Source organism: Oncorhynchus nerka, linkage group LG15 (assembly GCF_034236695.1).
Source record: "Oncorhynchus nerka isolate Pitt River linkage group LG15, Oner_Uvic_2.0, whole genome shotgun sequence".
Classification (NCBI taxonomy): Eukaryota; Metazoa; Chordata; class Actinopteri; order Salmoniformes; family Salmonidae; genus Oncorhynchus; species Oncorhynchus nerka.
Window position 1 is genome coordinate 29759470 of NC_088410.1, and position 27195 is coordinate 29786664.

The following is a 27195-nucleotide window of genomic DNA, read 5'->3' on the forward strand; positions in this document are numbered from 1 at the left end:
CTGGGAGGGACCTGTAGGCTTTGTGCTCTGTGGATTGGTGGGCAGAAGCTTTCACAACTTCTCAATTATGTCAGTCGTCAAAACCCGCCTCTTTCCACCCAAAATAACATGGATGGAGATGCCTGTGGTATAAAAAGTATAGTAGGATAAACATTCCTTTCTCTTAAACCCACACCGCAAACCCGGGGAAGCATTTATTGATGAGTTCATAGATGGCAGAGGAAGTGTTATTAGCAGAAGATGGGAAATGTGTGGGGGTAAGTGTTGATTCTGTTTTAATAATTGGCTTATTGATTCCTCTAGATTTTTGATTATTTCATACAAAGACTGACTAGATTTTCTTTCATCACTTTTCTAACAGTTGTGCCTTCTCGACAAGTATATCACTTTTTCCATTTTCATAAGGAATATGAGATACACTACACATTGGAGATGTAACTGGCTTTTAATATATTTTTGGCCCTTAAAAGCATGCTTGCCATTTCCCTTTTATGGCCATATATGGTAGGCTACAAATATGTCTTATATACAGTATGGCTTACTTTCAGATTTCTTTGAATGTATATTATGGCATGGCAACGTTGTTGGCCCATTGTAGTGGACTTCAAACCCTATCCCAATACACATTACTGTGCATGTGTTGCTGTAGCCTACAGTGCATTCTGCTCCGTGGTTTAAACCTCTCTGCATTCATCTCTCAGCCACTGCTTTCAATTCTCTAAGGAATGCATCATCTAGACCAGCTAAAGCATCCGAACATCTAAAGTGCTGCAACTTGAGCTTATAAGTGGCAACCTTTTCAACGTTTTACTCAGAAAAGGATACCTTGTAACTGAGACTTTTTAATGGAAACAAATATGTGTTTGTAAGATCGTTAAAGCCTCTTCTGAACTTCAATACAAGCCACTGAATCCAGGCTTGTCAGAAGACTAGAGCGACCGATTGGATGTTACAATGTTGCATTGTCTCTTTTCGGCCATTTTCATGTGTGGTTGTCTGTTAGTCTCTCCCGCTGGCCCTTTTAAGAAGATTGAATTAGGTTCCTAAGCTAGCCATGCTCCACTATGCTTTTTATTGTTCACCCTAACTTCTCTGCCTGTTTGTTTTACGATGATCGCAAGATAGAGGAAGCCTCAAAACTACGTGAGTGGGAGGCCCCAAAGTGTTTGAGTAATCCTTATAGGCAGTTTAGACAAGGACAGCTTTTGTTTTGGATTGAGCTCCACATCTCATCTATGTTAATAATACATTTACATCAGGATGTTTTGAGTCTATGAACTCTATACGGAACTATAAAATGCCCCTGGGTACCTTTGTTTACACTCGTCTATTCATTCACCCAATAGAAATATTAGTACATCTTGAGCGTTTGTAGTCATGCTATAGGCTACTACTGTACACCTGCTGTGCAGTTGTAGCCTATCATATCCAGATCATTATTTTAGCTCTTGTCCTTATGTGTTCTTGTTGTACTCTATTTCAACCATTCACCCTCATACCCACAGTCCACTCGACCATTCACCCCCATACCTACAGTCCACTCAACCATTCACCCCCATACCTACAGTCCACTCAACCATTCACCCCCATACCTACAGTCCACTCAACCATTCACCCTCATACCCACAGTCCACTCGACCATTCACCCCCATACCTACAGTCCACTCAACCATTCACCCCCATACCTACAGTCCACTCAACCATTCACCCCCATACCTACAGTCCACTCAACCATTCACCCCCATACCTACAGTCCACTCGACCATTCACCCCCATACCTACAGTCCACTCGACCATTCACCCCCATACCTACAGTCCACTCGACCATTCACCCCCATACCTACAGTCCACTCAAACATTCACCCCCATACCTACTCTCCACTCAACCATTCACCCCCATAACTACAGTCCACTCAACCATTCACTCCCATACCTACAGTCCACTCAACCATTCACTCCCATACCTACAGTCCACTCAACCATTCACTCCCATACCTACAGTCCACTCAACCATTCACTCCCATACCTACAGTCCACTCAACCATTCACTCCCATACCTACAGTCCACTCAACCATTCACTCCCATACCTACAGTCCACTCAACCATTCACTCCCATACCTACAGTCCACTCAACCATTCACCCCCATACCTACAGTCCACTCAACCATTCACTCCCATACCTACAGTCCACTCAACCATTCACTCCCATACCTACAGTCCACTCAACCATTCACCCCCATACCTACAGTCCACTCAACCATTCACCCCCATAACTACAGTCCACTCAACCATTCACTCCCATACCTACAGTCCACTCAACCATTCACTCCCATACCTACAGTCCACCCCTAGGAATACCATTTTTAGTATTTTTAGTTTTAATTTTGTGTTGTTTCTCTGTAATACTACTATCCACCTAGATATGTTATGAAGTTTGCTTTAGCTAGCCCAGCTACAGTAGGTTCCCAGTCTCCCAACCTTATAGCTAGCTATCAAGAAGCCATTGCAAGCCATCAATCAAGTTAGTGTAGTTATCTTGTATGCTGACACAACGATTCTGGTAGTTATTGGTCGTAGTAGCCTACTCTGATTCTGTCCCACTCTGAGTAATAGAATAGTTTGGCCTTGTAAAATGGATTTTCTGTCAACTTTACATTTTAGATTACATTTTTTAAATTGAACTGTCAAGTTTGTCCCTAACCAATTCTAGATGTTTATAGTTTTTACAACTATCTGTAGTGTGATTAATTTTTTTTTTTTTTTTAATTCCTCAAGCCTTTTCTTGTTACACCAGGTTGGGGAAAAAACCAACACCTGAAACCGTGTACAGTAATTATGTGTTTGGCAGGTGGTAGCTGAGTAGCTTCCAACTGATTCGAGGGTTGGACCAGCTCCAGCAGGTTGACTAACCAGGGCTGTATTCATTCAGTCACGCAACAGATTAATAATAAAAATGTTTTGCAACCGTAAAAGAAAACAAGTATTCTTATTGGACAAGTCCAGGTTGTCCCTCCCTTTTTCAATCCATTATCTTCTGTTTCGTGTCCTATGAACATGACCCAGGTCCGGCCAAGGTCCAGTACAGTACAGCTCTCCTTGTCCCAGACAGTATCCAACCCATACCCTATTTATGATGTATTAAATGCTTGTACATGCAAAATCATGTACTAATCTCATAATTCCATACTAATCCGGCTACCGATAGAATAATTGAAATGAACCATTTCGGACTCTGACACCCTTATACACTATGCTGTCATTGTATAGTGGCACTAATCTCGGCACCCAAATCTTGCATGCCAGCCAGCTACTCGATTTGTCACAAGTCTGTCACAAGGCTATAGCAACACATTTTGTGGCAGCGGTTGTGTTTGTTAAAGTAGCCTAGTAAAAGTTGTATACTTCACTTAATAATCGCTTGCGTTGCAGAAATGTTTATCCAGAACTGATCTATGAAGTGTAACCTACAGTTTAATGCTCATAATATCAATAATACTATACTGTAAGTGTTGTAGTGTAGCTACATTCAGGTCAGCTTCCCTATGAAAACTGGTTCTGTACAGTACATCACAGAAAGCTGTTATGTTGACAGGTTGATTTTAAATCATCGTTAAGCATAATGAACTATGGTTATGTATATTTTCTATTGAAATTCCCAATGACCTGTTTCGTAGTATTTACAGTCACAGTTTGTACTGTTCTCTCCAACACTTAGGCCTACACCACACGACTCTATTAATGAAACGATCATAGATATATTGGTCAGAAATTGTGCTATCTAGAACCTAAAATGCTTATTCTGCTGTCCCCATTGGAGATCCCTTTGAAGAACCCCTTTTAGTTCCATGTAGAACCCTTTTGGGCTCCATGTAGGACCCTTTCCACAGAGGGGTCTACATGGAATCCAAAAGGGTTCTACCTGGAACCAAAAAGGGTTATCCTATTGGGACAGCCAAATAATCCTTTTGGATCCCTTTTTTCTAAGAGTGTATTTAGGACCCTGAGTTTTACCTGATAACCTGTAACTAGGGCCCAGTTTGACCTGATAACCTGTAACTAGGGCCCAGTTTGACCTGATAACCTGTAACTAGGGCCCAGTTTGACCTGATAACCTGTAATCAGGGCTAGGATTTACCTGATAACCTGCAACTAAGGCCGGTTTTACCTGATAACCTGTAACCAGGGCCTATGGGTTTTCCTGGTCAGTATATGTGCTCAGAAAAAAAACCTGGGCCCTGGTCATATTGTATGATACAATTATCCAAATGTTATCAGATGTCTTGAATGTTTCTCATCAGGTTTTGCAGTGTTCCTACTTCCTACAGGTGTAGGATCTTAATTTGACCAGTTTCTCACAGCATGAAAATAATCCTGGAGCAACAGCATGATCAAATGAAGACCCTACACCTGTACAGCATCTCCTAATGTTGTGTCATCTTTTCCTTCCTCTAGTCTCTCACCAAGTCGCTGCTGGCCGTGGCTTTCCTGGCCTCGTTCGGTAGCTCCATGCTCTATGGCTACAACCTGGCCGTCGTCAACTCTCCTGCAGAGGTAGGAGGCACCACAGTAACATCTCTATGCAGTAAGACACTGCAGGCCTACGTGCACTGAAATGGTTGTGGACAGGGACATATACAATTTCAGCCAACAGGAATAAGCCTATTATGAATATACAGACTCCATGACCGGATCTATACTTTTTATAAGTACATATGTACTGCAGTTAGTGGAATATAACATAGGAGCTACACAAACTAAGACACCATATGTATTGTATAGGATTACCACCATGAGTATTCTGTTCACGCCATGTTACTACTCTCCTCGCATCTAGAGTCATGGGAGTAGTGTGAAATTGCTGATCTGGGGTCATTTTTGCATTTCCCCCACTATTGGTTAACGTTTACATTAGGGGAGGGGAAGCTGATCCTACGTCTGTACCCAGGGGGGAAACTTCACCCGTGAGCCGATCCATGAGTCTTGTCCCCTGATATCCTGGTTGTGGTAGATTTGTGTTGACCCGGATGGTTGAACCGGTTCAGTGTGAACTGTGTCAATTCAGTCAGCCTCGCATTAGACCGTGTTATTTCCACAATGGGGAACGGTTGACGTTGTAAGGCCTGCTCCTGCAGAGCATTTCCATCTTAGACCTGGATAGAGATCTTATAAGCTAAATTGATTTGTCTAATGGAGACAAAATGGTGTGATAAAAACATAACACACAATGGCCATTGACGTATACGTCCATAGACAATATAATCTCACATTCCCACAGCGACTATTGGTGTCTGAAGTTGAATCAGCCCAGTGTCTCTGGGTTAGAGATGATGAGTATGCCGTGTCTCTTGTCTAACTCTCATTAGACAGCTCTGGAAGCGCTATGCTGTCAAAATGCGTTCGTTACCAAATATGGTGTTTCGCTGAGCAACTATTTTAATGTACTCCTGTTACGGCCAGTATGTTAGAAAAAAAAGGTCTAAGTAAAAATGTGCAAGCAACATTTTCGGCACCTCCGGCACGGTTGCTTGTACATGGATTTATTTGTATTTTTTATTGTCACACACCGGATAGGTGCAGGGAATCTTTTTTTTTCACAGGGTTCAGCCATAGTGGAGTTTCACCTTTTCGGCTCAGGTATTAGAACCAGTGACCTTTTGATTACTGGCCCAAAGCTCGAACCACTAGGCTACTTGCAGAGCTGACTAATGGTAGTTTGAATCGGAGCTTCCTGGACGTTAGGGAAGAGACTCATCATACTCATCTCTAACCCACAGACACTGGGGCAAATCAGGCCATACATGACGCATTGTTGCATGGTGAAATGAGTGAAAATGCCACCACCTCCCTGTCTCATGGATACCTGATGTTACTGTTCTTGTGGTTGTCGTTGTAGTTGATGATGGTGATGATGAAGTTGATGGGGATGATGAGGACAGGGCTGTTTTCTTTAGTGATATTGCAATGTTTTTAATTTCAATCCCATTGTCAAATCTGTTCACGCCCTCTTCTTACAACCATGTTAGGAATGTTTATCGATTACATCTCTGTCACACAATCCCTTGCTCCTATTGTTGGTTCCCTCCTTTTATTGTCCTGGCTTCAAATTCCCCAGTGGACATACAGTATGATTAGAAATGTGCACGGCTCCAAAACACAACCTAGTCTTTCACATCTGGAAAACAAGCCGAAGAACTGCCTGACACTTCACCAACAAATCAGTGGCAATCTTTTGGCATTAATGTGGAAGTCACGTGGGGAATCAGGACCATCAATGACCCTCCTTCCTGCCAAATGGGTTGTCACGAGACTGTGGTGTCTATTCACAGACCTGGGTTCAAATCCGATTTTATATCTTTCAAATACTTTGCCCGCTTGTTTTAGTCCACCCGGATTGTCGGATGAGTGAGTTTAGCACTTTTGTAACTATCCTATTGGTTACATTGTGCCAGGCAAGCTCAATCAAGCCCACCTTACGTGTTTGAAATGATTTCCAATAGTATTTGGACCCAGGTCTGTCTCTTCCACTGAGAGAGTTGTATTCTGCTGCTCTGTTTCTGCTAAGGCTAGAGAGAGGCAGAGAGAACATGAATGAATTACATCATAGTACCACCACGCTGATTCAGAGACAATAACGTCATTAGAGAAGGAGAGAGGCCAGTATTAGAAAGAGGACAGGAAAGGAGGTGCATAGCCAGGTGTACAGTGCATTCGGAAAGTATTCAGACCCCTTGGCTTATTCCACATTTTGTTACATTACAGCCTTGTTCTAAAATGGATGAAATAAATACAAATTCTCATCAATCTACACACAATACCCCAATCATGACAAAGCAAAAACTGTTTTTTAGAAATGTATTAAAAAAACAAAAAAACAGGAATACCTTATTTACATAAGTATTCAGACACTTTACTCATTACTTTGTTGAAGCACCTTTGGCAGCGATTACACCCTCGAGTCTTTTGGGGTGCTGTATCATAACAAAATGTGGAAAAAGTGAAGGGGTCTGAATACTTTCCGAATGCACTGTATGTGCCTGCACTGAAATTGAGTGGAAATAGATTTTCCTTCATAATCTCTCTTAAAAGGGAACGAAAACACTACAGACAAACGTAACGATGCCAAAAGACACATGTAAATAGTTAGAAAATAAAGGCCTGGGTATTGTCTGTTGAGCCCATCACTTCTAGACTCTATTGTCTTGATATGACTTCCTTATCTACATCCTACCCGTTCTCCTTCTCCTCGCCTTCCTCAGTACATAGAAGCTGTTTTTCAATCTATCTCAAGGTCATCAGACTCCTAAACAGCAATCACTAACTCAGAGAGGCTGCTGCCTACATTTAATAAATGGATCACTAGTCACTTTAAACAATGTCACTCTAAATAATGCCACTCTAATAATGTTTACATATCTTACATTACTTATAGCACATGAATATACTGTATTTTATACCATCTATTGCACCTTGCCTATGCCGTTCGCTCATCCATATACTTATATGTACATATTCTCATTCACCCCTTTTAGATTTGTGTGTATTAGGTAGTTGTTGGGGAATTGTTAGATGACTTGTTAGATATTACTGCACTGTCGGAACTAGAAGCACAAGCATCTCGCTACACTCGCATTAACATCTGCTAACCATGTGTATGTGTAAAATTTTATTTGATAAAGCAGCTTTACAACCAGACAATGGTGTCTGCTTCTAGCAATTTCTTCTGACTTGACATGGTATCTATGGTATGTTTGACTCTTCCTCCCTCTCTTCCTCCTCTCCCAGTACATCAAGGCATTCTATAACCAGACGATGGTAGCAAGGAACGGGACGGGTCTGGACGACAAGACTCTTACGTTGTTCTACTCCGTCACCGTGTCTGTGTTTGCCATCGGAGGCATGGTGGGCAGCCTCACGGTGGGCATACTAGTCACCAGATTTGGAAGGTAAGACAGCCCCAAGTCTTAGACTTGCCCCTCCAGCCATAATTGACATACGCCATTGACATAACGTCATTGACATCATAAAAAGCATGAGCTGGCGCACACCCAGAGAAAATGATTTAGTGTAGAGGTTCTGACTAGCAGAGAATAAACTATACAACTGTAAGCTATGAAAATAGAGTTGAACAGTCCATATGTATAACATCCCAGTCATTTATTTGGTAAAAAAAAAACACCAATGTTGCGGCATCACTTTGCCTTCTTCAGGGTAATGTCATGAATTCTTGAACCAGGTTATGTAGACAAACAGTGCAATTGCGTGGTCACAATGTTGAGGATAGCTTACGCAATATTTCCCTTGCTCGGGATTACAGTCAAAAACTCTCACCTTCATCTTCTTCCATACTGGGTATGTGGTTTTATGTAGCCCTCTCTCTCTCTCTCTGTGGGCTAAGACCTGTTTCCATGAACTACACGGGGACCTGCACAGATGCCTTCCATAATGGCTCATAGTCCTAGACTGCCACGGGGTCAGAGACCCTATTTGGTCTACATAGAACTCAACTGAGACATCCTTCCCGATCTCCACTCTCACTTCCTGTTTACCCAGATCAAGTGATCTCTTATGCTTGGTTAATACCAAATCCTCATCGTCTAAACTATGGGTCAAGTTACCACCTTCTGCATTCTCAGATGGGTCATGGTTTATTAGGAATAATCAGCACTCCTGTAAAGCCCCACCCTTTCCCGGAGAACATATCATCAGCTAGAGGCCATTCCATACTTTCACTTCTATGAACGCACACAGGGAGGATAGGGTGGGTTAGGGAATCTTCGTTGGAGAGGTAGCCCCCGAACCCTATTGGTATTCGGTTCTTCTCCTAACTCTGTGATTGTTCGACAGTGTCAGGGTCTCTTACCCTCTTGCAATGTGTGATATTAACCCAGGTAGCTCTTTCAGCTATTCTCACTGCGAAAGCTGTCACCAGGAGTACTTGGTATGGCCCCTCCCACCGTGGCTGCTTCCAGGCCTTTTTCTTTAGTGATTGGACCAAGACCCAGTCTCCTGGCCCAATCTTGTGGGTTTGGTTAATGAACAGTCTTCTCATGTGTTCTGATAGTATATCTTCAACTTCTATGTCTACTTGTTCTGGTCCCTAACTCTGGCCTTCTATTTGTGATACCTGATTAGCTAAACTATCATCCATTATTTAAAAAATAGATCCTAGTAAACTAACTCTAGGGATAATATCTTGAACTAATATTTCAGTTACCATAATCGTGTCTGCCAAGTAAGTTGGGAACGCTATAAAAACATTTTTTAAAATTAGTTTATCATCCAATAGGCCACAAAGTGTCCTATTCTATCCCCCCTTTGATACATGGCTCTGCCCATGTATCAATATTGCCACATATCTAAACAATGACTTAGGTAAGATTAGTAAATTATCCTTATGTCTTACATTATCTTGTAGGAGTACCTCTTTCATTCTCTACATGTCCAATTCTCCCTGGGGCCTTCGGTCATGGCTATCCTGCAACAATTCTCTGTCAAGTGTCTTATCTACTTTAAGAGTTATCTGTGCTGCTTTGTATGGTCTTAAATGTCTATGTGCTTGTCTATGTAAACAGTAACCTTTCTCTCCTTTCTTATTTCACAGGCACTAGTCAATGCTACTATTTCTGCCTATTGTTCCGAATCATTTCTAGGCAAGGGATCAGTGTCAGGCCCCTTTTGTCTCCACCACACAACTGTGATTAATGTGCACTGTCCCTTTAAAATGAAATGAACTCAACCTGCAATCCCCTTTACCGACCTGACATGGTTCCACGAAATGCAAACAGATTATAATGTTAGAATACTTGCACTTTCTGTTCCAATTCACTGGTGTTACCTAAACTATCAAACCAAGAATCAATAACCAGAAACTATCCCATAATCTTTACGATTCAACTATTCAGACCTCTCTCCTGTCTCGCTACCACTATCGTCTGCCCCTGAATCTAGTCACGCCTCCGCTTCCTCCTCTGACTCAGGCTGTGGGCGCCTGCTTCTTTTGTCCCTTCTATCTTTCTTATTACGACAGTCACGGTGATTGTGTCCTACGTTATTGCAGTGCCTGCATGGTGCCTCACAATCCCTCACAAGTGACCCGACTTGTTACAATTAAAACATCTATCATCATCTCTATCTCTGTCCTTATCTCCTCTTCTGTTAGCCTTCCATCCCTTTCTGTCAGAGCCCTTACTGGCTATCTCACCCAGAGTGGCCATCCAGTATTCTGCCCCTTTCAGCTTCTTCTTAGTCTCCTCGCTTTTACCGTGCTGTTCATAATGAATTGTATTTCCTTTTACTTCCCCCAGTTCTGCTAGTCCCCACCCCACCAAGGTTCTCTTTATGGTACTGCTAATCTCGGGCGCATTCTGCTGAGGAAAGCTTTCTTCAGCTGCTGGTGATATGCAGTGTTAAAACCATCTGCTTATGGGGGGCTCTGTTAAACCACTGTTGGTGTTAAACACATCCTTCAGCCTCTCTAAGGACTGACCGATGGTCTCACCATCTCCCTGCCTGTATTCAGAAACCTTAGAGAAGTCTGCGTGTCGGTGATAATAATCCCTCATTATTATACAATTCTGTAATTTTAACAACGTAATCACCCTCTGCCGCCCATGGCCCTGTAATTAAATGGTTATGCCCTGGCACCCATTGCCCTCATACAGCTGCCCAGTCCTTCTCCACCAGCTGCCATACCGCTCTCTCCACTTCTCCTGTGTTTAACTTGAAGCTGGCTGTCAAACCTTCTAGATCCTTTCTAAATCCTTCCATGCCTGTTTTAGGGTGTACCATTCCTTCCACCGCTCTTTCTACATCCCTATGTGTCCATGCCCTATACACTTCTAAAATAGGTTCCTGTCCTGCGTCCCCAGCCCGTGGGTTGGGCGAGGCAATTAGAAGATACTAACTAGCCTCCTTTTCATCTTCGTCATCTAGCCACTCTGCTACTCCTCTCCTCACTGGGCTCTGGTTATGCGACTTCAGCCTTCTGAGTGGTAAAAGCCCTGTCTCTACCTCTTTCCCCCTTGTTCATCCTACGTCCTCGTTCGGTTAAATCTTTCGTGACCTTCCCTATGGTAGCTAGCCCTATCCTATCCTCATCCGTCTCTACCCCTCCCTCTGCTCCAGGAGGTTCCCCATATGGGGGTGGTGGTGGTGGTGGGACGGGAAGCACTGGCTGCCGTCTCCTCACCACCACGGTCTCATCATCAGGATTCTCTCTCCACGCCTGGTCTATCCGGGTGGATTATAATTGAGGTTTATGAGGGACCTCCAGAGGAGCCGTGGGAGTTATTGCTCTCTGTTGCTGGCAACTTGAATCTTCCGTTTTCTTTTCTCCCTCAGCTCTCTTCCTCGCCTCGGCTAACCATACCCTCGCTGTGTCTAGCCCCTCTGCTCATTGTTTATCTGCCTTGTCTCCACAAACCCTATTTATTTGTTTAATCATTAATTCCAGTTTTTCTATATTTAAACGTCCGTCAAATTCGTACTTACTCCTCCATGTCGGGCCAAAATAGGTGTTCCTCTTATCTTTTCCCTGCATATATTTCTCATCTCCCATTAATTCCGGGACGTCCTTTGAGGATTTACTGCCCATTGTTAGTAACCCTTGTAGTTCCTATATCTATTCTCAAAATCTGTGTGTATGTATTTCTATGAGTATGTGCTTTTTCCCGTTACTATAGTTGTTATTTCTGCACAATCTATGTGTATCTCTTTTCGTGGGATAGTCAGACCCATTTTGCGCACCTCCGGTAGTTCTTGCCTCTCTCCCTGCTAATATACTTTAGATCAATTACTGTTAGATCGGCTAATGTATATTGGCCAAGTTAACGGTTAGGTCTCAACATAGATAGTTTAGTGCAGATACCTTCGCCATTACAGATCTGTGTTTTTCCTTTCTTGAAACTTTATCTATAGAGGTGTCGATCGCACATTAGGTGTAATTGCTTTCTTCCTGGGAAGGAGAGGCGAACCAAAACGCAGCGTGGTTAGGGTTAAACATCTTTAATCAAGACGAATACCGAGAAACACTACAAATATACAAAACAATAAATGTGAAAACCGAAATAGTCCTGTGTGGTGAAACAAACACAGACACGGAAATAATCACCCACAAAACCCAACACAAAACAGGCTACCTAAATATGGTTCCCAATCAGAGACAATGACTAACACCTGCCTCTGATTGAGAACCATACTTGGCCAAACACAGAAACAGACAAACTAAACACACAACATAGAATGCCCACCCAGCTCACATCCTGACCAACACTAAAACAAGGAAAACACACAAGACCTATGGTCAGAACGTGACATTAGGTCTCACCCGTATTACAACCTATTAGCTATTTTCCAGGGGTCGTTAATCCCTAGTCAGCAGCCTATTTGTCTATTGATGCTTGTTCTTTTGATGTTAATATCTCGTATCTCCCTCCGCTATATTAGGCTTCCCTTCTTCGTTGGATAATCAGACCTAGATGTGCGTAGATCTGACTCTCACCTTTCTGCTAATATACTCCAGAACAATTTCTGTTAGATCTTAGTATGTTAGACCGGCTAATGTATCTTAACCAATTTAGCGGTTAGGTCTCAACATTAGACAGTTTATTGGTAGTAGCCACAGATACTCTGGGTCATTACGGACCCCCTTCTCCTGCTGCCTAGGTGGCTCTACACCCAATTCCTATTTTCCAATTGCCTAGAATACTACCTACAGTACATCAGGGTTCTTTACACAAAATTCTAAAAATAGGTCACCATGTAAGAATTCCCTGTGGGATTTTTAAAATCAACACCTAAACTACACAAAAACAATCAAATATATTTCTGAATGTACCCCGATCGTCAATTCCCCATAATTCATGAATAAAGATTTACTGACCTTCTCATAGACTGGGAAAAGCAATGTAGGTTCGATTCCGTCTCTGCCGACCTTAGATATGTACCGGCCTGTTATAGAACCCCAATGTCAGGGGACAGGTCTTTAATTTACGGGTCAATGACCTGCCCGTGCACGGTTTTCGGGGCGCGGTTTTCGGCGTAGTACCTTCAGACTGCAGGGACAGATATTGAAATCCGGCTCTCGAAGGACCAATTGTTAAGATAATTATGTTCTCCATGTTCATAAATCAATTCAATCAAACTACTCAGTCTGCTAGATCAGGATTTGTAAGATACTGATTGAAATGAAGCAGACAGAGGCCCAGCTAAAATAGTTATTCACGGGAACGTTCTGGTCTGTTGTACAAAACAATTCACGCACACACATTCACACAAACATACGGGCACACATTCACACTAACGTTAGCACACAATGTCCTGCTACCCAGCCGACAAAGATTAGGGGATTCCGTGAGACTTACTCCCCATCCTCCCTCAAGATAGGGAGACCGAGACCCTGGGAAGTACTCTCAGTGGCCCCAGCCAAGGTCGGCACCGAATCTTGCTCAGACAGTCGGTTTTTAAGATACTATTATAGACATATTGTACAGACTAGACATATGTACAAATTATGGTTATACATGATTCTAACCAATTTCATACGATTATATGGCTTCAGGGTAGATATGGCTTCAGGGTGGAATATTCTAGTCATTCATATAAATTCCATCAACACAAATGTCCTTCCACCAAGTATTTTCTCAGGGGGATGGAGACTTATCAATTTATGATATTTAATATTTTCCTCATTTGGAAAATGTTCTATAACTTTCTCTGACTTTTAAAATGTGGAGTAAGTTGTTTAGATGTGTATGGAAGAAAAAATAATTGAATCCCTTTTTAGATGTAATTTTAAGGCAGCAAAATGTGGAAAAAGTTCAAGGTGTGCATCTTTGCTGCATCAAAGAAAATGCCAAGGGGTTTGAGATCCTCGACTGAGAACTGATTTTTGCGAAAATGGGGAAAGGAAAAGAGAAGTAAATGGAAAACTGGTCAAACATCTAAAACTATTGATTTACTCTGTGGAAAATGATATATGTTGGAGATCATTCAGACATTTATGCATACTTAGGCTACATCTCTTCGTGACGAAAGTCTTACATTTAAATTCGGTGTTTGAGAATATTGGACTTCCAGTATGTAGAAGCCAATGGTTTGTTTAAGGTTTGTAGAAGGTTTCTCAGGCTGACTGTTCTGCTGTCTACAGGAAAGGCACCCTGGTGAGAATCACATGTCTGGTGTTTATAGGTGGAGCCTTCATGGGCTTCAGCAGGACCTTCGGCTCTCCAGAGATGATCATTGTTGGACGCTTCATCACAGGGGTACACTCAGGTAATGCAGTAACAGATAATAAATCAAATCAAAATCAAACAGAATAATACCATTATGTCCTACCGTCCTTAACATGTTGAGTAAGGATTAGGAAACACTATTTGAGTGGGTAATCATAAGGCATTCATAGCACATACTGTACGTAACTTGACACCTGACGCAAGTACTCTATCTCTCTCGGTCTCTCTCTCTACCGCACCTGCTGTCTCAACCTCTGAATGCTCGGCTATGAAAAGCCAACTGACATTTACTCCTGAGGTGCTGGTCTGTTGCACCCTCTATAACCACTGTGATTATTATTTGACCCTGGTGGTCATCTATGAACGTTTGAACATCTTGAAGAACAATCTGGCTTTAAATGGCCATGTATTCTTATAATCTCCATCCGGCACAGCCAGAAGAGGACTGGCCACCCCTCAGAGACTGATTCCTCTCTAGGTTTCTTCCTAGGTTCCTGCATTTCTAGGGAGTTTTTCCTAGCCACGGTGCTTCTACATCTGCATTGCTTGGTTTTTGGAGTTTTAGGCTTGGTTTCTGCTGATGTAAAGGGCTTTAAAGAAACACATTTGATGTATGCATTTCTGTGTGTTGTGTTTTACTTATCTGAATGAATCAAGTCTTCTTTCTGTTGCTCTACAACACATTATCAGCTCCTATCAGCAACAATGCTAGCTGTAAGGTTAACTGCTAATGCTGAATCTGATCTGTGTAATGTACATATCCCCTTCCCTCCAGGTATCTCTCTGAGTGTGGTACCTATGTACCTGGAGGTGATAGCACCGAAGAACCTCTATGACCTCTCACCTCTGTTCCCTTCCCACCAGGTATCTCTCTGAGTGTGGTACCTATGTACCTGGAGGTGATAGCACCGAAGAACCTCTATGACCTCTCACCTCTGTTCCCTTCCCACCAGGTATCTCTCTGAGTGTGGTGCCAATGTATCTTGGGGAGATAGCACCTAAGAACCTGCGAGGCTTCCTGGGCCTCGTGCCTAGCATCTTTATCTGTCTAGGAGTCTTCATTGCTCAGATCCTGGGGCTACATGAACTACTGGGAAAGGTGCAGTAAAATCTTATCCTTAATATCTTAGTTCATAGTTAAGCTTCTTTGTTAGTCTTTTCTTTGGCGTAAATAGATAAAGAACTTTTGGTGAGGTAAAGACAAATGAAATGTAACCTCTTAAACTCTGACGCCCTCTGGTGGCATTTTCTAAACCCCGCATAATATTGTACACTACGTTCATAAAGTGTATTTCGGTTTCCAAACTATAAGTCCTACAAACACATGCTTGGTACTGTTACAAAGGTAAGAACTGTGGGATTCTGATAAAAGTGAATAATGTGACTAAAACAGAGCCTGAGATGCAGCAGTCCTAAAACCCTTGAAATGCACAGATTGTTGTTGTTTAGTTCTTCACGGAGGGGGGGGGGGGAATAAGACCTTTTTAAAGTCTAGGTTTGAAATAAAACATGTCACCAATTACTATTCCCCCCAAAACATGTATATATTTTAAGTAATGGTGGCACTCTAAACATGCACACATTTCCATAGGAAAACAGCCATTTTAAAAGCATAAGGCTTGTGCAAAGTTCCATGCCTTCATTTTTCGTATTACAAGAATTCTATGCATGTGAAGAGAAAGATGAGGTCTCTACCTATCCATTGATGTAAACATATCCCCTGTCTGATTCCTAGTTCGTCCACTAGATACGAGAACACATGTCTCATGGCCACATGAAACCAGTTGCGTCTGGTTAGGGTAGCGAGTCCCTGTTCCAAAATGGCTGAACGGATTTTCAAATCTGACATCAAAAATAAGACGCAAACAAGTGAAGAAACTTCTAACTTATTATCCCATTCACTTGTCCTATTGTAAATGAGTGAGAGTTTAAGGATGCATGTGGAGGATGCATACAAGGTCATGTGGATGGAGAAAGATATTCCTTGCTTTACATTGACCATCAGGGTGTACCCTTTCCATGCATACTAAATGTTTGCACTTTTGGTGACTTGACCTACATTGCATACTCTATGAATATATCCATGATATATGGCCTTTATGGTGGGGCGGTGGTGGGGGGAGAGATTCTTATGACATTGCCAGCAGTAATATTTTAATTCCATTTCCAAAAAGGCAATGTCTATGTCTATCAAATGATATGTCACTCTATTTTCTGACCTATTTATTTATAAATAAATGTGTGTGTGTGTGGGGTGTGGGGGGGGGGGGGGGGAGTACACCCTCAAACTTTCCGGGCCCTGTACCGGGCCCAAATCAACCGCTCAGAGTTTGACAGAATAAACTCACCCTGTGACGTGTTGGTAAAGCCTAAACATTGGAGGTATATTAAAAGTACACTGCAATGAGAGAAGAGTATGTGACATTCATTTTATTTCAGACCTTTCTTTGGAGAAATGCTATCCTCCTCTCAAGGCGGAACTATCAAGGAATCTTAATATATTTGTAGTGTGTCCCAGTTCTACAGTAATCAGATCAGTCAGTAGTATCGACCCACGTGGTAGACTCATCTTTTACGATCATCTCCATTCAGCACACTATTTGGCTGCATTTTATACCAGAGAGTTTCTACCTTCTTTCAAACTTTGTCATATAATTGTTTTAATGATATCAAACTCATATTGACCTCTTGCTGACCCTATATCCTTTGGCCTCTAACCCCTCAACAGGAAGAGCACTGGCCCCTCTTCCTGTCTCTGGTGGTGATCCCCACAATGTTCCAGCTGATGCTGTTGCCATGGTTCCCAGAGAGCCCGCGGTACCTGCTCATAGAGAAGAGGAATGTCCACGCCACCATCACAGGTGAGGAGGCTCCGTCCATTAGGAGGATATAGTTGATAGTTCTTTATTTCTTTTCTTGGCATATAGAGTAGACTGTGAAAGACCTTAAAGACCCAAATTGCTATTGTAAGGAGTATTATTTTGGGGGGGAAAGCTGTGACCACAGACCAATATAACAAAGACTAGTATTTCAATACTGTCCATACTGTATACAACCCTAGCTGTGCTGTACTCACCAGTCTAGTAAAGTGAAATTCTCTCCCCAGCTCTGAAGTGGTACCGGTCCAAAGTGAACATCCAGGCAGAGATCGAGGAGATGCAGGAGGAGCAGCGGTCCATGTCCTCGGTCCAGACCGTGTCGGTCATCGGTCTGCTGAAGGACCGGAGCGTCCGCTGGCAGGTCATCACTATAGTGGTGGTCAATATCGGCATGCAGCTGTCCGGTATCGACGCGGTGGGTCTGTCTGTGTGTGTGTGTGTGTGTGTGTGTGTGTGTGTCCATACATTCATGCATACATGCAGGAGAGTGTGTCCCTGTGTGTGTGGATACACTATATGCCCCTATCACCACCACCACTATATATTAGAGCCTCACTTAACTTAGAACCACTGGTGCTGAGTGACAAAGCAGGGGCACGCCTCATTACTGTACAATACACCCTAGACACACACACACACAGGTCCTCATTACTGTACAATACACCCTAGACACACACACACACACTGGTCCTCATTACTGTACAATACACCTTAGACACACACACACACTGGTCCTCATTACTGTACAATGCACCCTAGACACACACACACACACAGGTCCTCATTACTGTACAATACACCCTAGACACACACACACTGGTCCTCATTACTGTACAATACACCCTAGACACACACAGGTCCTCATTACTGTACAATACACACACACACACACACACACACACAGGTCCTCATTACTGTACAATACACCCTAGACACACACACACACAGGTCCTCACTACTGTACAATACACCCTAGACACACACACAGGTCCTCACTACTGTACAATACACCCTAGACACACACACTGGTCCTCATTACTGTGCAATACACCTTAGACACACACACACTGGTCCTCATTACTGTACAATACACCCTAGACATACACACACACACACACACACACACACACACACACACAGGTCCTCTTTACTGTACAATACACCCTAGACACACATAGGTCCTCATTACTGTACAATAAAATACACCCTAGACATACACTGGTCCTCATTACTGTACAATACAATACACCCTAGACACACACACACCCTGATCCTCATTACTGTACAATACACCCTAGACACACACACACACTGATCCTCATTACTGAACAATACACCCTAGACACACACACACTGGTCCTCATTACTGTACAATGCACCCTAGACACACACACGCTGGTCCTCATTACTGTACAATACACACACACACACACACACACATTTTTTTTTTTTACATTTAAGTCATTTAGCAGACGCTCTTATCCAGAGCGACTTACAAATTGGTGCTTTCACCTTATGACATCCAGTGGAACAGCCACTTTACAATAGTGCATCTAGGTCTTTTAAGGGGGGTGAGAAGGATTACTTTATCCTATCCTAGGTATTCCTTAAAGAGGTGGGGTTTCAGGTGTCTCCGGAAGGTGGTGATTGACTCCGCTGTCCTGGCGTCGTGAGGGAGTTTGTTCCACCATTGGGGGGCCAGAGCAGCGAACAGTTTTGACTGGGCTGAGCGGGAACTGTACTTCCTCAGTGGTAGGGAGGCGAGCAGGCCAGAGGTGGATGAACGCAGTGCCCTTGTTTGGGTGTAGGGCCTGATCAGAGCCTGGAGGTACTGAGGTGCCGTTCCCCTCACAGCTCCGTAGGCAAGCACCATGGTCTTGTAGCGGATGCGAGCTTCAACTGGAAGCCAGTGGAGAGAGCGGAGGAGCGGGGTGACGTGAGAGAACTTGGGAAGGTTGAACACCAGACGGGCTGCGGCGTTCTGGATGAGTTGTAGGGGTTTAATGGCACAGGCAGGGAGCCCAGCCAACAGCGAGTTGCAGTAATCCAGACGGGAGATGACAAGTGCCTGGATTAGGACCTGCGCCGCTTCCTGTGTGAGGCAGGGTCGTACTCTGCGGATGTTGTAGAGCATGAACCTACAGGAACGGGCCACCGCCTTGATGTTATTTGAGAACGACAGGGTGTTGTCCAGGATCACGCCAAGGTTCTTAGCGCTCTGGGACGAGGACACAATGGAGTTGTCAACCGTGATGGCGAGATCATGGAACGGGCAGTCCTTCCCGGGAGGAAGAGCAGCTCCGTCTTGCCGAGGTTCAGCTTGAGGTGATGATCCGTCATCCACACTGATATGTCTGCCAGACATGCAGAGATGCGATTCGCCACCTGGTCGTCAGAAGGGGGAAAGGAGAAGATTAATTGTGTGTCGTCTGCATAGCAATGATAGGAGAGACCATGTGAGGTTATGACAGAGCCAAGTGACTTGGTGTATAGCGAGAATAGGAGAGGGCCTAGAACAGAGCCCTGGGGGACACCAGTGGTGAGAGCACGTGGTGAGGAGACGGATTCTCGCCACGCCACCTGGTAGGAGCGACCTGTCAGGTAGGACGCAATCCAAGCGTGGGCCGCGCCGGAGATGCCCAACTCGGAGAGGGTGGAGAGGAGGATCTGATGGTTCACAGTATCGAAGGCAGCCGATAGGTCAAGAAGGATGAGAGCAGAGGAGAGAGAGTTAGCTTTGGCAGTGCGGAGCGCCTCCGTGATACAGAGAAGAGCAGTCTCAGTTGAATGACTAGTCTTGAAACCTGACTGATTTGGATCAAGAAGGTCATTCTGAGAGAGATAGCGGGAGAGCTGGCCAAAGGACGGCACGTTCAAGAGTTTTGGAGAGAAAAGAAAGAAGGGATACTGGTCTGTAGTTGTTGACATCGGAGGGATCGAGTGTAGGTTTTTTCAGAAGGGGTGCAACTCTCGCTCTCTTGAAGACGGGAGGGACGTAGCCAGCGGTCAGGGATGAGTTGATGAGCGAGGTGAGGTAAGGGAGAAGGTCACCGGAGATGGTCTGGAGAAGAGAGGAGGGGATAGGGTCAAGCGGGCAGGTTGTTGGGCGGCCGGCCGTCACAAGACGCGAGATGTCATCTGGAGAGAGAGGGGAGAAAGAGGTCAGAGCACAGGGTAGGGCAGTGTGAGCAGAACCAGCGGTGTCGTTTGACTTAGCAAACGAGGATCGGATGTCGTCGACCTTCTTTTCAAAATGGTTGACGAAGTCATCTGCAGAGAGGGAGGAGGGGGGAGGGGGAGGAGGATTCAAGAGGGAGGAGAAGGTGGCAAAGAGCTTCCTAGGGTTAGAGGCAGATGCTTGGAATTTAGAGTGGTAGAAAGTGGCTTTAGCAGCAGAGACAGAGGAGGAAAATGTAGAGAGGAGGGAGTGAAAGGATGCCAGGTCCGCAGGGAGGCGAGTTTTCCTCCATTTCCGCTCGGCTGCCCGGAGCCCTGTTCTGTGAGCTCGCAATGAGTCGTCGAGCCACGGAGCGGGAGGGGAGGACCGAGCCGGCCTGGAGGATAGGGGACATAGAGAGTCAAAGGATGCAGAAAGGGAGGAGAGGAGGGTTGAGGAGGCAGAATCAGGAGATAGGTTGGAGAAGGTTTGAGCAGAGGGAAGAGATGATAGGATGGAAGAGGAGAGAGTAGCGGGGGAGAGAGAGCGAAGGTTGGGACGGCGCGATACCATCCGAGTAGGGGCAGTGTGGGAAGTGTTGGATGAGAGCGAGAGGGAAAAGGATACAAGGTAGTGGTCGGAGACTTGGAGGGGAGTTGCAATGAGGTTAGTGGAGGAACAGCATCTAGTAAAGATGAGGTCGAGCGTATTGCCTGCCTTGTGAGTAGGGGGGGAAGGTGAGAGGGTGAGGTCAAAAGAGGAGAGGAGTGGAAAGAAGGAGGCAGAGAGGAATGAGTCAAAGGTAGACGTGGGGAGGTTAAAGTCGCCACACACACACAGGTCCTCATTACTGTACAATACACCCTTGACACACACACACACTGATCCTCATTACTGTACAATACACCCTAGACACACACACACACACACTGATCCTCGTTACTGTACAATACATCCTAGACACACACACTGGTCCTCATTACTGTACAATACACCCTAGACACACACACACACACTGATCCTCGTTACTGTACAATACACCCTAGACACACACACTGGTCCTCATTACTGTACAATACATCCTAGACACACACACTGGTCCTCATTACTGTACAATACACCCTAGACACACACACACACACTGATCCTCGTTACTGTACAATACACCCTAGACACACACACTGGTCCTCATTACTGTACAATACATCCTAGACACACACACTGGTCCTCATTACTGTACAATACACCCTAGACACACACACACACACTGATCCTCGTTACTGTACAATACACCCTAGACACACACACTGGTCCTCATTACTGTACAATACACCCTAGACACACACACACACACACACACACATCCTTATTTCATAGTCTAAATGGATCCCCACACACACTTGTGCTAGTGACATGGGCTCTTGGCCCTTCAGCACCATGTGGATAAGCACTCGTGTACATGTTCTCATGCTGGTCCCCATTTCACAGCACGGCCACGCTATGCTGCTTTCTACTGTCGCAGCTGCTCCAGACACGGAGCACAACAGCTCTAATGTGATCTCAAAGAATCCCAATGTCCACCTTTTAGAATTCCGATGAGGTCTTTGCAACCCATTCCCTGCTTGATAATACTAGATTCTAGAAGTCCATTCAGAATTCTACACAGGGACGGGCAAATACCATGTGTGGATGTGACATATTTCCATGAGTGTGTGGAAATATTGATGCATGTGTATGGATGGTTACTGAAACCAACTATATGTGTCCAATTCATCTACTTTTCCTGATCTTGTCCGTATTAGAGGATGTGTGGTGTTGTAGTGAAGTATGACGAATGAGATAAGGACATTCATTCATGTCACTGGGAAGTACTACAAGCCAACGTTGACATGCTGGACCACAGCATTTATTAAATGTATCTGATTTGACAGATGGGATTTAGGATGGTTGTGACAGCATTTATGATGAATCAGCCATGAAGAATAAGAGCTATAAGAATGACCGTTAGCTGAACGTTGCATATTTGTTTAGCCAGGTTAAAACAGACGGCCATATTTAATATGTACACTCAGTTACTAATGTTGATGATGATGATGATGATGCGAGCACTGTACAGTCCAGAACACTGAACAACGGAGTATTCAAAGAACAACGCAACAAAGATGTAGCCCTACAGTATGTGTATTCAACCATGTACATGTTCACTACTATTACACAGTTCGCCTACTGATCTTACAACTCTCTCTCTCTCTTCAGATCTGGTTCTATACCAACGCCATCTTTGAGAACGCAGGTATCCCAGTCCCTCAGATCCAGTACACCACGGTTGGAACCGGAGCCATCGAGGTTATCGCTGGATGCGTAGGGGTAAGCAAGCTGTCATTGGATTACTGTGTGAGCACAACAGCTGAGCATGCTAGCTTAGCCTGGTTCACCAGACTGAAAGCTGCTCTCATAGGTGAGTGAAGCATTCAGTCTGGTTTAACCAGGCTAACATTAGCTAGCCCACTCTAGTCTGAGGTGTTATTATTATTGTCTGGTAGCTGGTGGTAATACTCACTTCAACACTCCTTTTGGACAAGCCTGTACTTTAGCTATAAGGCCCTCGGGAACTGTTCAGCATATATCCACTGAGATACTATAGTCAAACCACAGCTATATTATATATAGTAAATGATGTATACATTCTATACAGTATGGCTCTGGTTCAGACTGTGTCTGTCCCAAATGGCACACTATTCCCTATATATCCCCCTTTGGGTCCTGGTCAAAAGTAGTGCACTACAAAGGAAATAGGGTGTCATTTGGGATGCAACCCATGGCTACAGTTTCTAAAGAGACATATAGGTCAGTGGACATACTACTGGGTGCTGAGCTATTCCAAGAAACACAGTCTCTGGGTAGCAGTTTGCCATTTTTCCCATGCAGAAGCATAACATTTACATGTTAAGTCGTCAGCCAATAGAAATAACGTGTTCTCCTTTGTCCCACCTCCAGTGCTTCACCATTGAACGGCTGGGCAGAAGACCTCTGATGATTGGTGGATTCACCTTCATGGGAATTTGCTGTGCAGGGATCACAATCTCCCTCATGTTCCAGGTGCGTTCATCTACCCATCAATCTTCCCCTATAGACACAGGTCTAGGATCAGTTCACCAGACCTGGAATTCTGCATTTTCTGTGAAAAAAGAGAATCTGATTTCAGGTCAGTTTATAGAAGAACAATGCCGTCTTCATTACTATTAGTTTGAATCGTGCAGACTCTCTTTGTTGATAGTTACTGTCTCTGTGTCTTTGACTCTCTCTTTAATGAGTATAATCAGTAACCAGTCAGTCTATTATTTGTAATGTGATGACTGTCCTATGGTCTCTGATAATGACGGTCCTATGCTTCCATTTGGCGCCCATTAAGTCCCACTACATCAGTGTTGCCTGTGTGGTGGGGATCATCGCTGGCTTCTGTATAGGACCAGGTAAGACATCTACCCTGGTGGTCTGCTTGTTTGTTTATCTCTCTCTGTTTCTCTCCTTCAAAACGAGGCTCTATACTCAGGATGTATATCGCTCTCAATAGAAGAGTGGGTACTTCCTGCTACTCTAAGAAGTACATTTAAGTTATTTAGCAGATGCTGTGATCCAGATAAACTATGGTTAAGTGTTTCTCAAGGGCACATCAACAGATTTCTCACCAACTTGGCTCAGGGATTCGAACCAGAAACATTTCAGTTGCTGACCCAATACTCTTAACCTCCAGGATACCTATAGCACTCTGAACTTTCCACTTTATCCAATAGACACAGCCAGTTATTTTCTAACTAGGAAACACTGCTCTCTGGTGGTGGAATATAGAAGTGTTCTTGGAAAGGCAGCCTCACTGTTTACCCAACATAAATAGCTACTCTATTGTATTTCATTAATCCACTAAATGAGGAAATCATAATTGCCACGGTAACGGGAACATCCATTCTTACACCCATTTGTTTGGGGCTCGTCGGCTGAACGCAACAGTTTATTATAATGTTGATGGTGGCTATAAGCCTGATGAATTAGACCAACAACCAGTTTAAATGTAATCCGTCAAGCAGCCAAAATCCATACATCAAGTTCAGATGAGGATTTTCTGTTTGCCGCAATTAGATTTTCAATGGCTCATTGTTCATAATGAATATTTTGGTGTGTGTGATGAATATGCCTCCTTGAGACAAAAACTTGCATAAACAATGTGAAGGAGCTTATAGTACTGCAGATGTAGACAAATAGCAGAGCCCTACTTATTGACTACATTATCAAGCCTTCTCCCCATGTCATTATTATGCCCAAATAATGAGGACTTAACTTCACACTTTCATCATTAGGCTTTTACTAATGTACTATTCCTCATTCATAATCTCTCATTTCTAACCATGATGAATGAGATATTATGGAGCAATGAAACTGTCTATAGATTCTACATATTATAGAGTTAACATATTGATATACAGGTGTAGGACCTTAATTTGAACCCTCTTTTGTTGCTGAGAATTTTCAGATGAGCTTCGTGACATGGTTATATTAACAATATTGTACTTTTCATGTAGCCTACTTTTGGCCAGCTAATAGCCTAACCACCAATCAAGGCAATATAGTAGACTAAATGTTCAAATCCTGTTGCTGCAGGATTATTTGGCTGTGACAATACGGATCAAATTAAGATCATACATCTGTCTTACACCGAGGGAATATAATGGCGGTTTCAATCCTCAATGTACTATCCTTACTCTAAAGTCTTGCTGTTATCAATATCAGTGGTTTGGTAGTTTGCCCAACTTCACATGTGACTATAACTAGTAGCCCATGATGTGATTCTATCATGGCTTGAAAAGTATACTTTTGTAGACTATGGCTGTGTTCTGATATTCGTTCCACTAATTGTTCTTTTGGCCAATCACATCAGATCTTTTCACATCAGATCTTTTTCAGAGTTGATCTGATTAGTCAAAAGACCTGTTCGTGGACAAATGATCCGAGTTGGGTTTGCCTGTCTAAATGTAGCCCATGTGTCTCATTGTGTCTGTCCCTGTGTAGCTGGAGTGCCTTTCCTGATTACAGCAGAGCTGTTTAAACAGTCCCATCGTCCGGCTGCCTACACCGTGGCTGGATGCCTCAACTGGCTGTCCAACTTCACCATCGGCTTTGTCTTCCCCTTCCTACAGGTCAGAACTACTGGCCTATAATTACTCCTGTACACACGTTTCACCGCTGCATGTTGGCATTGTAGTCGTGCCTTTTTCACGACAGCTCTCGATCCAGCTCCCTATTCCCTCAAACTCCACTCCAACTCATCTGTAGTAGTAAAACAGTAGTATAGTAGTAGGAAAGTAGCAGTATAGTAGTAGTCTAGCAGTAGTATACTAGTGGTATACAAGTAGTATAGCAGTAGTCCATTATCAAATAGTAGCAAATGTTTGAATTAAATAAGTGTCATCGTCTGAAGATCCAATTCGCATCGTGTTCTGTTACTGTTCCCTCTAATATTCCATTCAATTCATTCAACAAACAACTCTCCCCCCTCCACCCTCTCCCCCTCCCCCCCCAGATGTCGGCAGGGGCCTACTGCTACCTGGTGTTCTTTGGCGTGTGCACGGCAGTGGCGGCCTACGTCTTCTTCATCGTCCCCGAGACCAAGAACAAGACATTTGTGGAGATCAGCCAGATGTTCGCGGCCAGGAACGGCATGCTGGAGGAGGAGAGCAGCGAACTGGGCGTCTTTAACAGCCTCAAACTCGCCAAGATGAACGGCTATGGTGCCGTCGACCTGGAGTACGAAGTGATAGAGAAGAAGAAGTAGAGAAGGGGAAAGGGAGAGAGAGAGAGACGTCAGTAGTCTTAAAGTGTCTCTTCATCTGTACTGATCTGAAAACACCCCACTGGGCACAGACGTCAGTTAAATGTCTATTTTTGATTTCCATTTAGTTGAGTTGTCAACTAACGTGAAGTCAATGTGAAATCAACATAAAATGTCGCCATGATATTGTCGCCAAATTCCCTTTTTGCAAATCCAAATCGTTTCCCACATTGATTCAACGTCATCACACTGAATATATTTGTTGAAATGATGTGGAAACAACGTTGATTCAACCAGTTTTTGCCCAGTGGGACAGAATAGGTGAATGCAATGTGGTGGAATTGGTGGACTTTGCTTTCCCCTGCCCAGTTAGTGCAGACAACAGAAAAAATCATCTATTTCGATTCATTGTTCAGTATTTCATTTCGTTCTTCTTCTGAATCTGTGTTCATGCGTTACAGACACCTGTATCAGTCTACAAAACCTCTGATGTAAGAGCTCTAGGATAGTGTGTGTGGTGGTGTTTTAATGTTTTCTCAATGGGCGTATAAGTTGAATTGTGTCCATATCTATGGAAATGAAAACCATTTTCAGACAGAAATCTATCTCCATACCGTTCCAAAATGTAACATTTAATGTCACCAGTTGTACAGTAACCTACATTGACTCTATGTGCTGTTTGGAAGTCAGCACATCTACAACCATTAGGTTTCACTCTCCACTCAGTTATATGTGCCTCTCTTTCCGTGAATCACGCTGAAAGTTTTCTTTTCCTCAATCTGGCTGAAAACCTTTTCCGACAATGTACAGTACAGAGAGAATGTATTTATTTAATGACACAGCAACAGTATCACGATATGAATGCAGTATCTGACTTGACCGTTTTCCTAATCACTGGTTTTGACAGAAAATGAGGTCAGAACACGTCACGTGAATGGTATAGTTTTAGAAACCCTTTCAGGTGTTATAATGCCTTAACAACATATCCATAGCACATTATAAGGTGCTCTGATCCTTTATAAGGCTTCATAAGAAGGTGCTCCAAGTGTTAGTGTCTTTGATCATGTTTACCTTGTTTAGCTGAAGAGAGAACCAATAACTTG

At 43.6% G+C, this 27195-nt stretch overlaps 1 protein-coding gene across 1 annotated transcript; it reads left to right on the forward strand.

Moving 5' to 3' along the window:
* The first annotated feature begins 113 nt into the window (after positions 1 to 113).
* On the forward strand, positions 114 to 26226 carry LOC115142399 (solute carrier family 2, facilitated glucose transporter member 9-like). The gene is made up of 12 exons (XM_029681822.2): positions 114 to 257; positions 4454 to 4552; positions 7784 to 7944; positions 14148 to 14272; positions 15186 to 15331; positions 16961 to 17093; positions 17339 to 17526; positions 22525 to 22635; positions 23266 to 23367; positions 23681 to 23741; positions 25333 to 25460; positions 25844 to 26226. Exons 1-12 carry the CDS (start codon positions 213 to 215, stop codon positions 26093 to 26095), a joined length of 1551 nt encoding a protein of 516 aa, XP_029537682.1. The 5' UTR covers positions 114 to 212; the 3' UTR covers positions 26096 to 26226.
* The last annotated feature ends 969 nt before the right edge of the window (positions 26227 to 27195 follow it).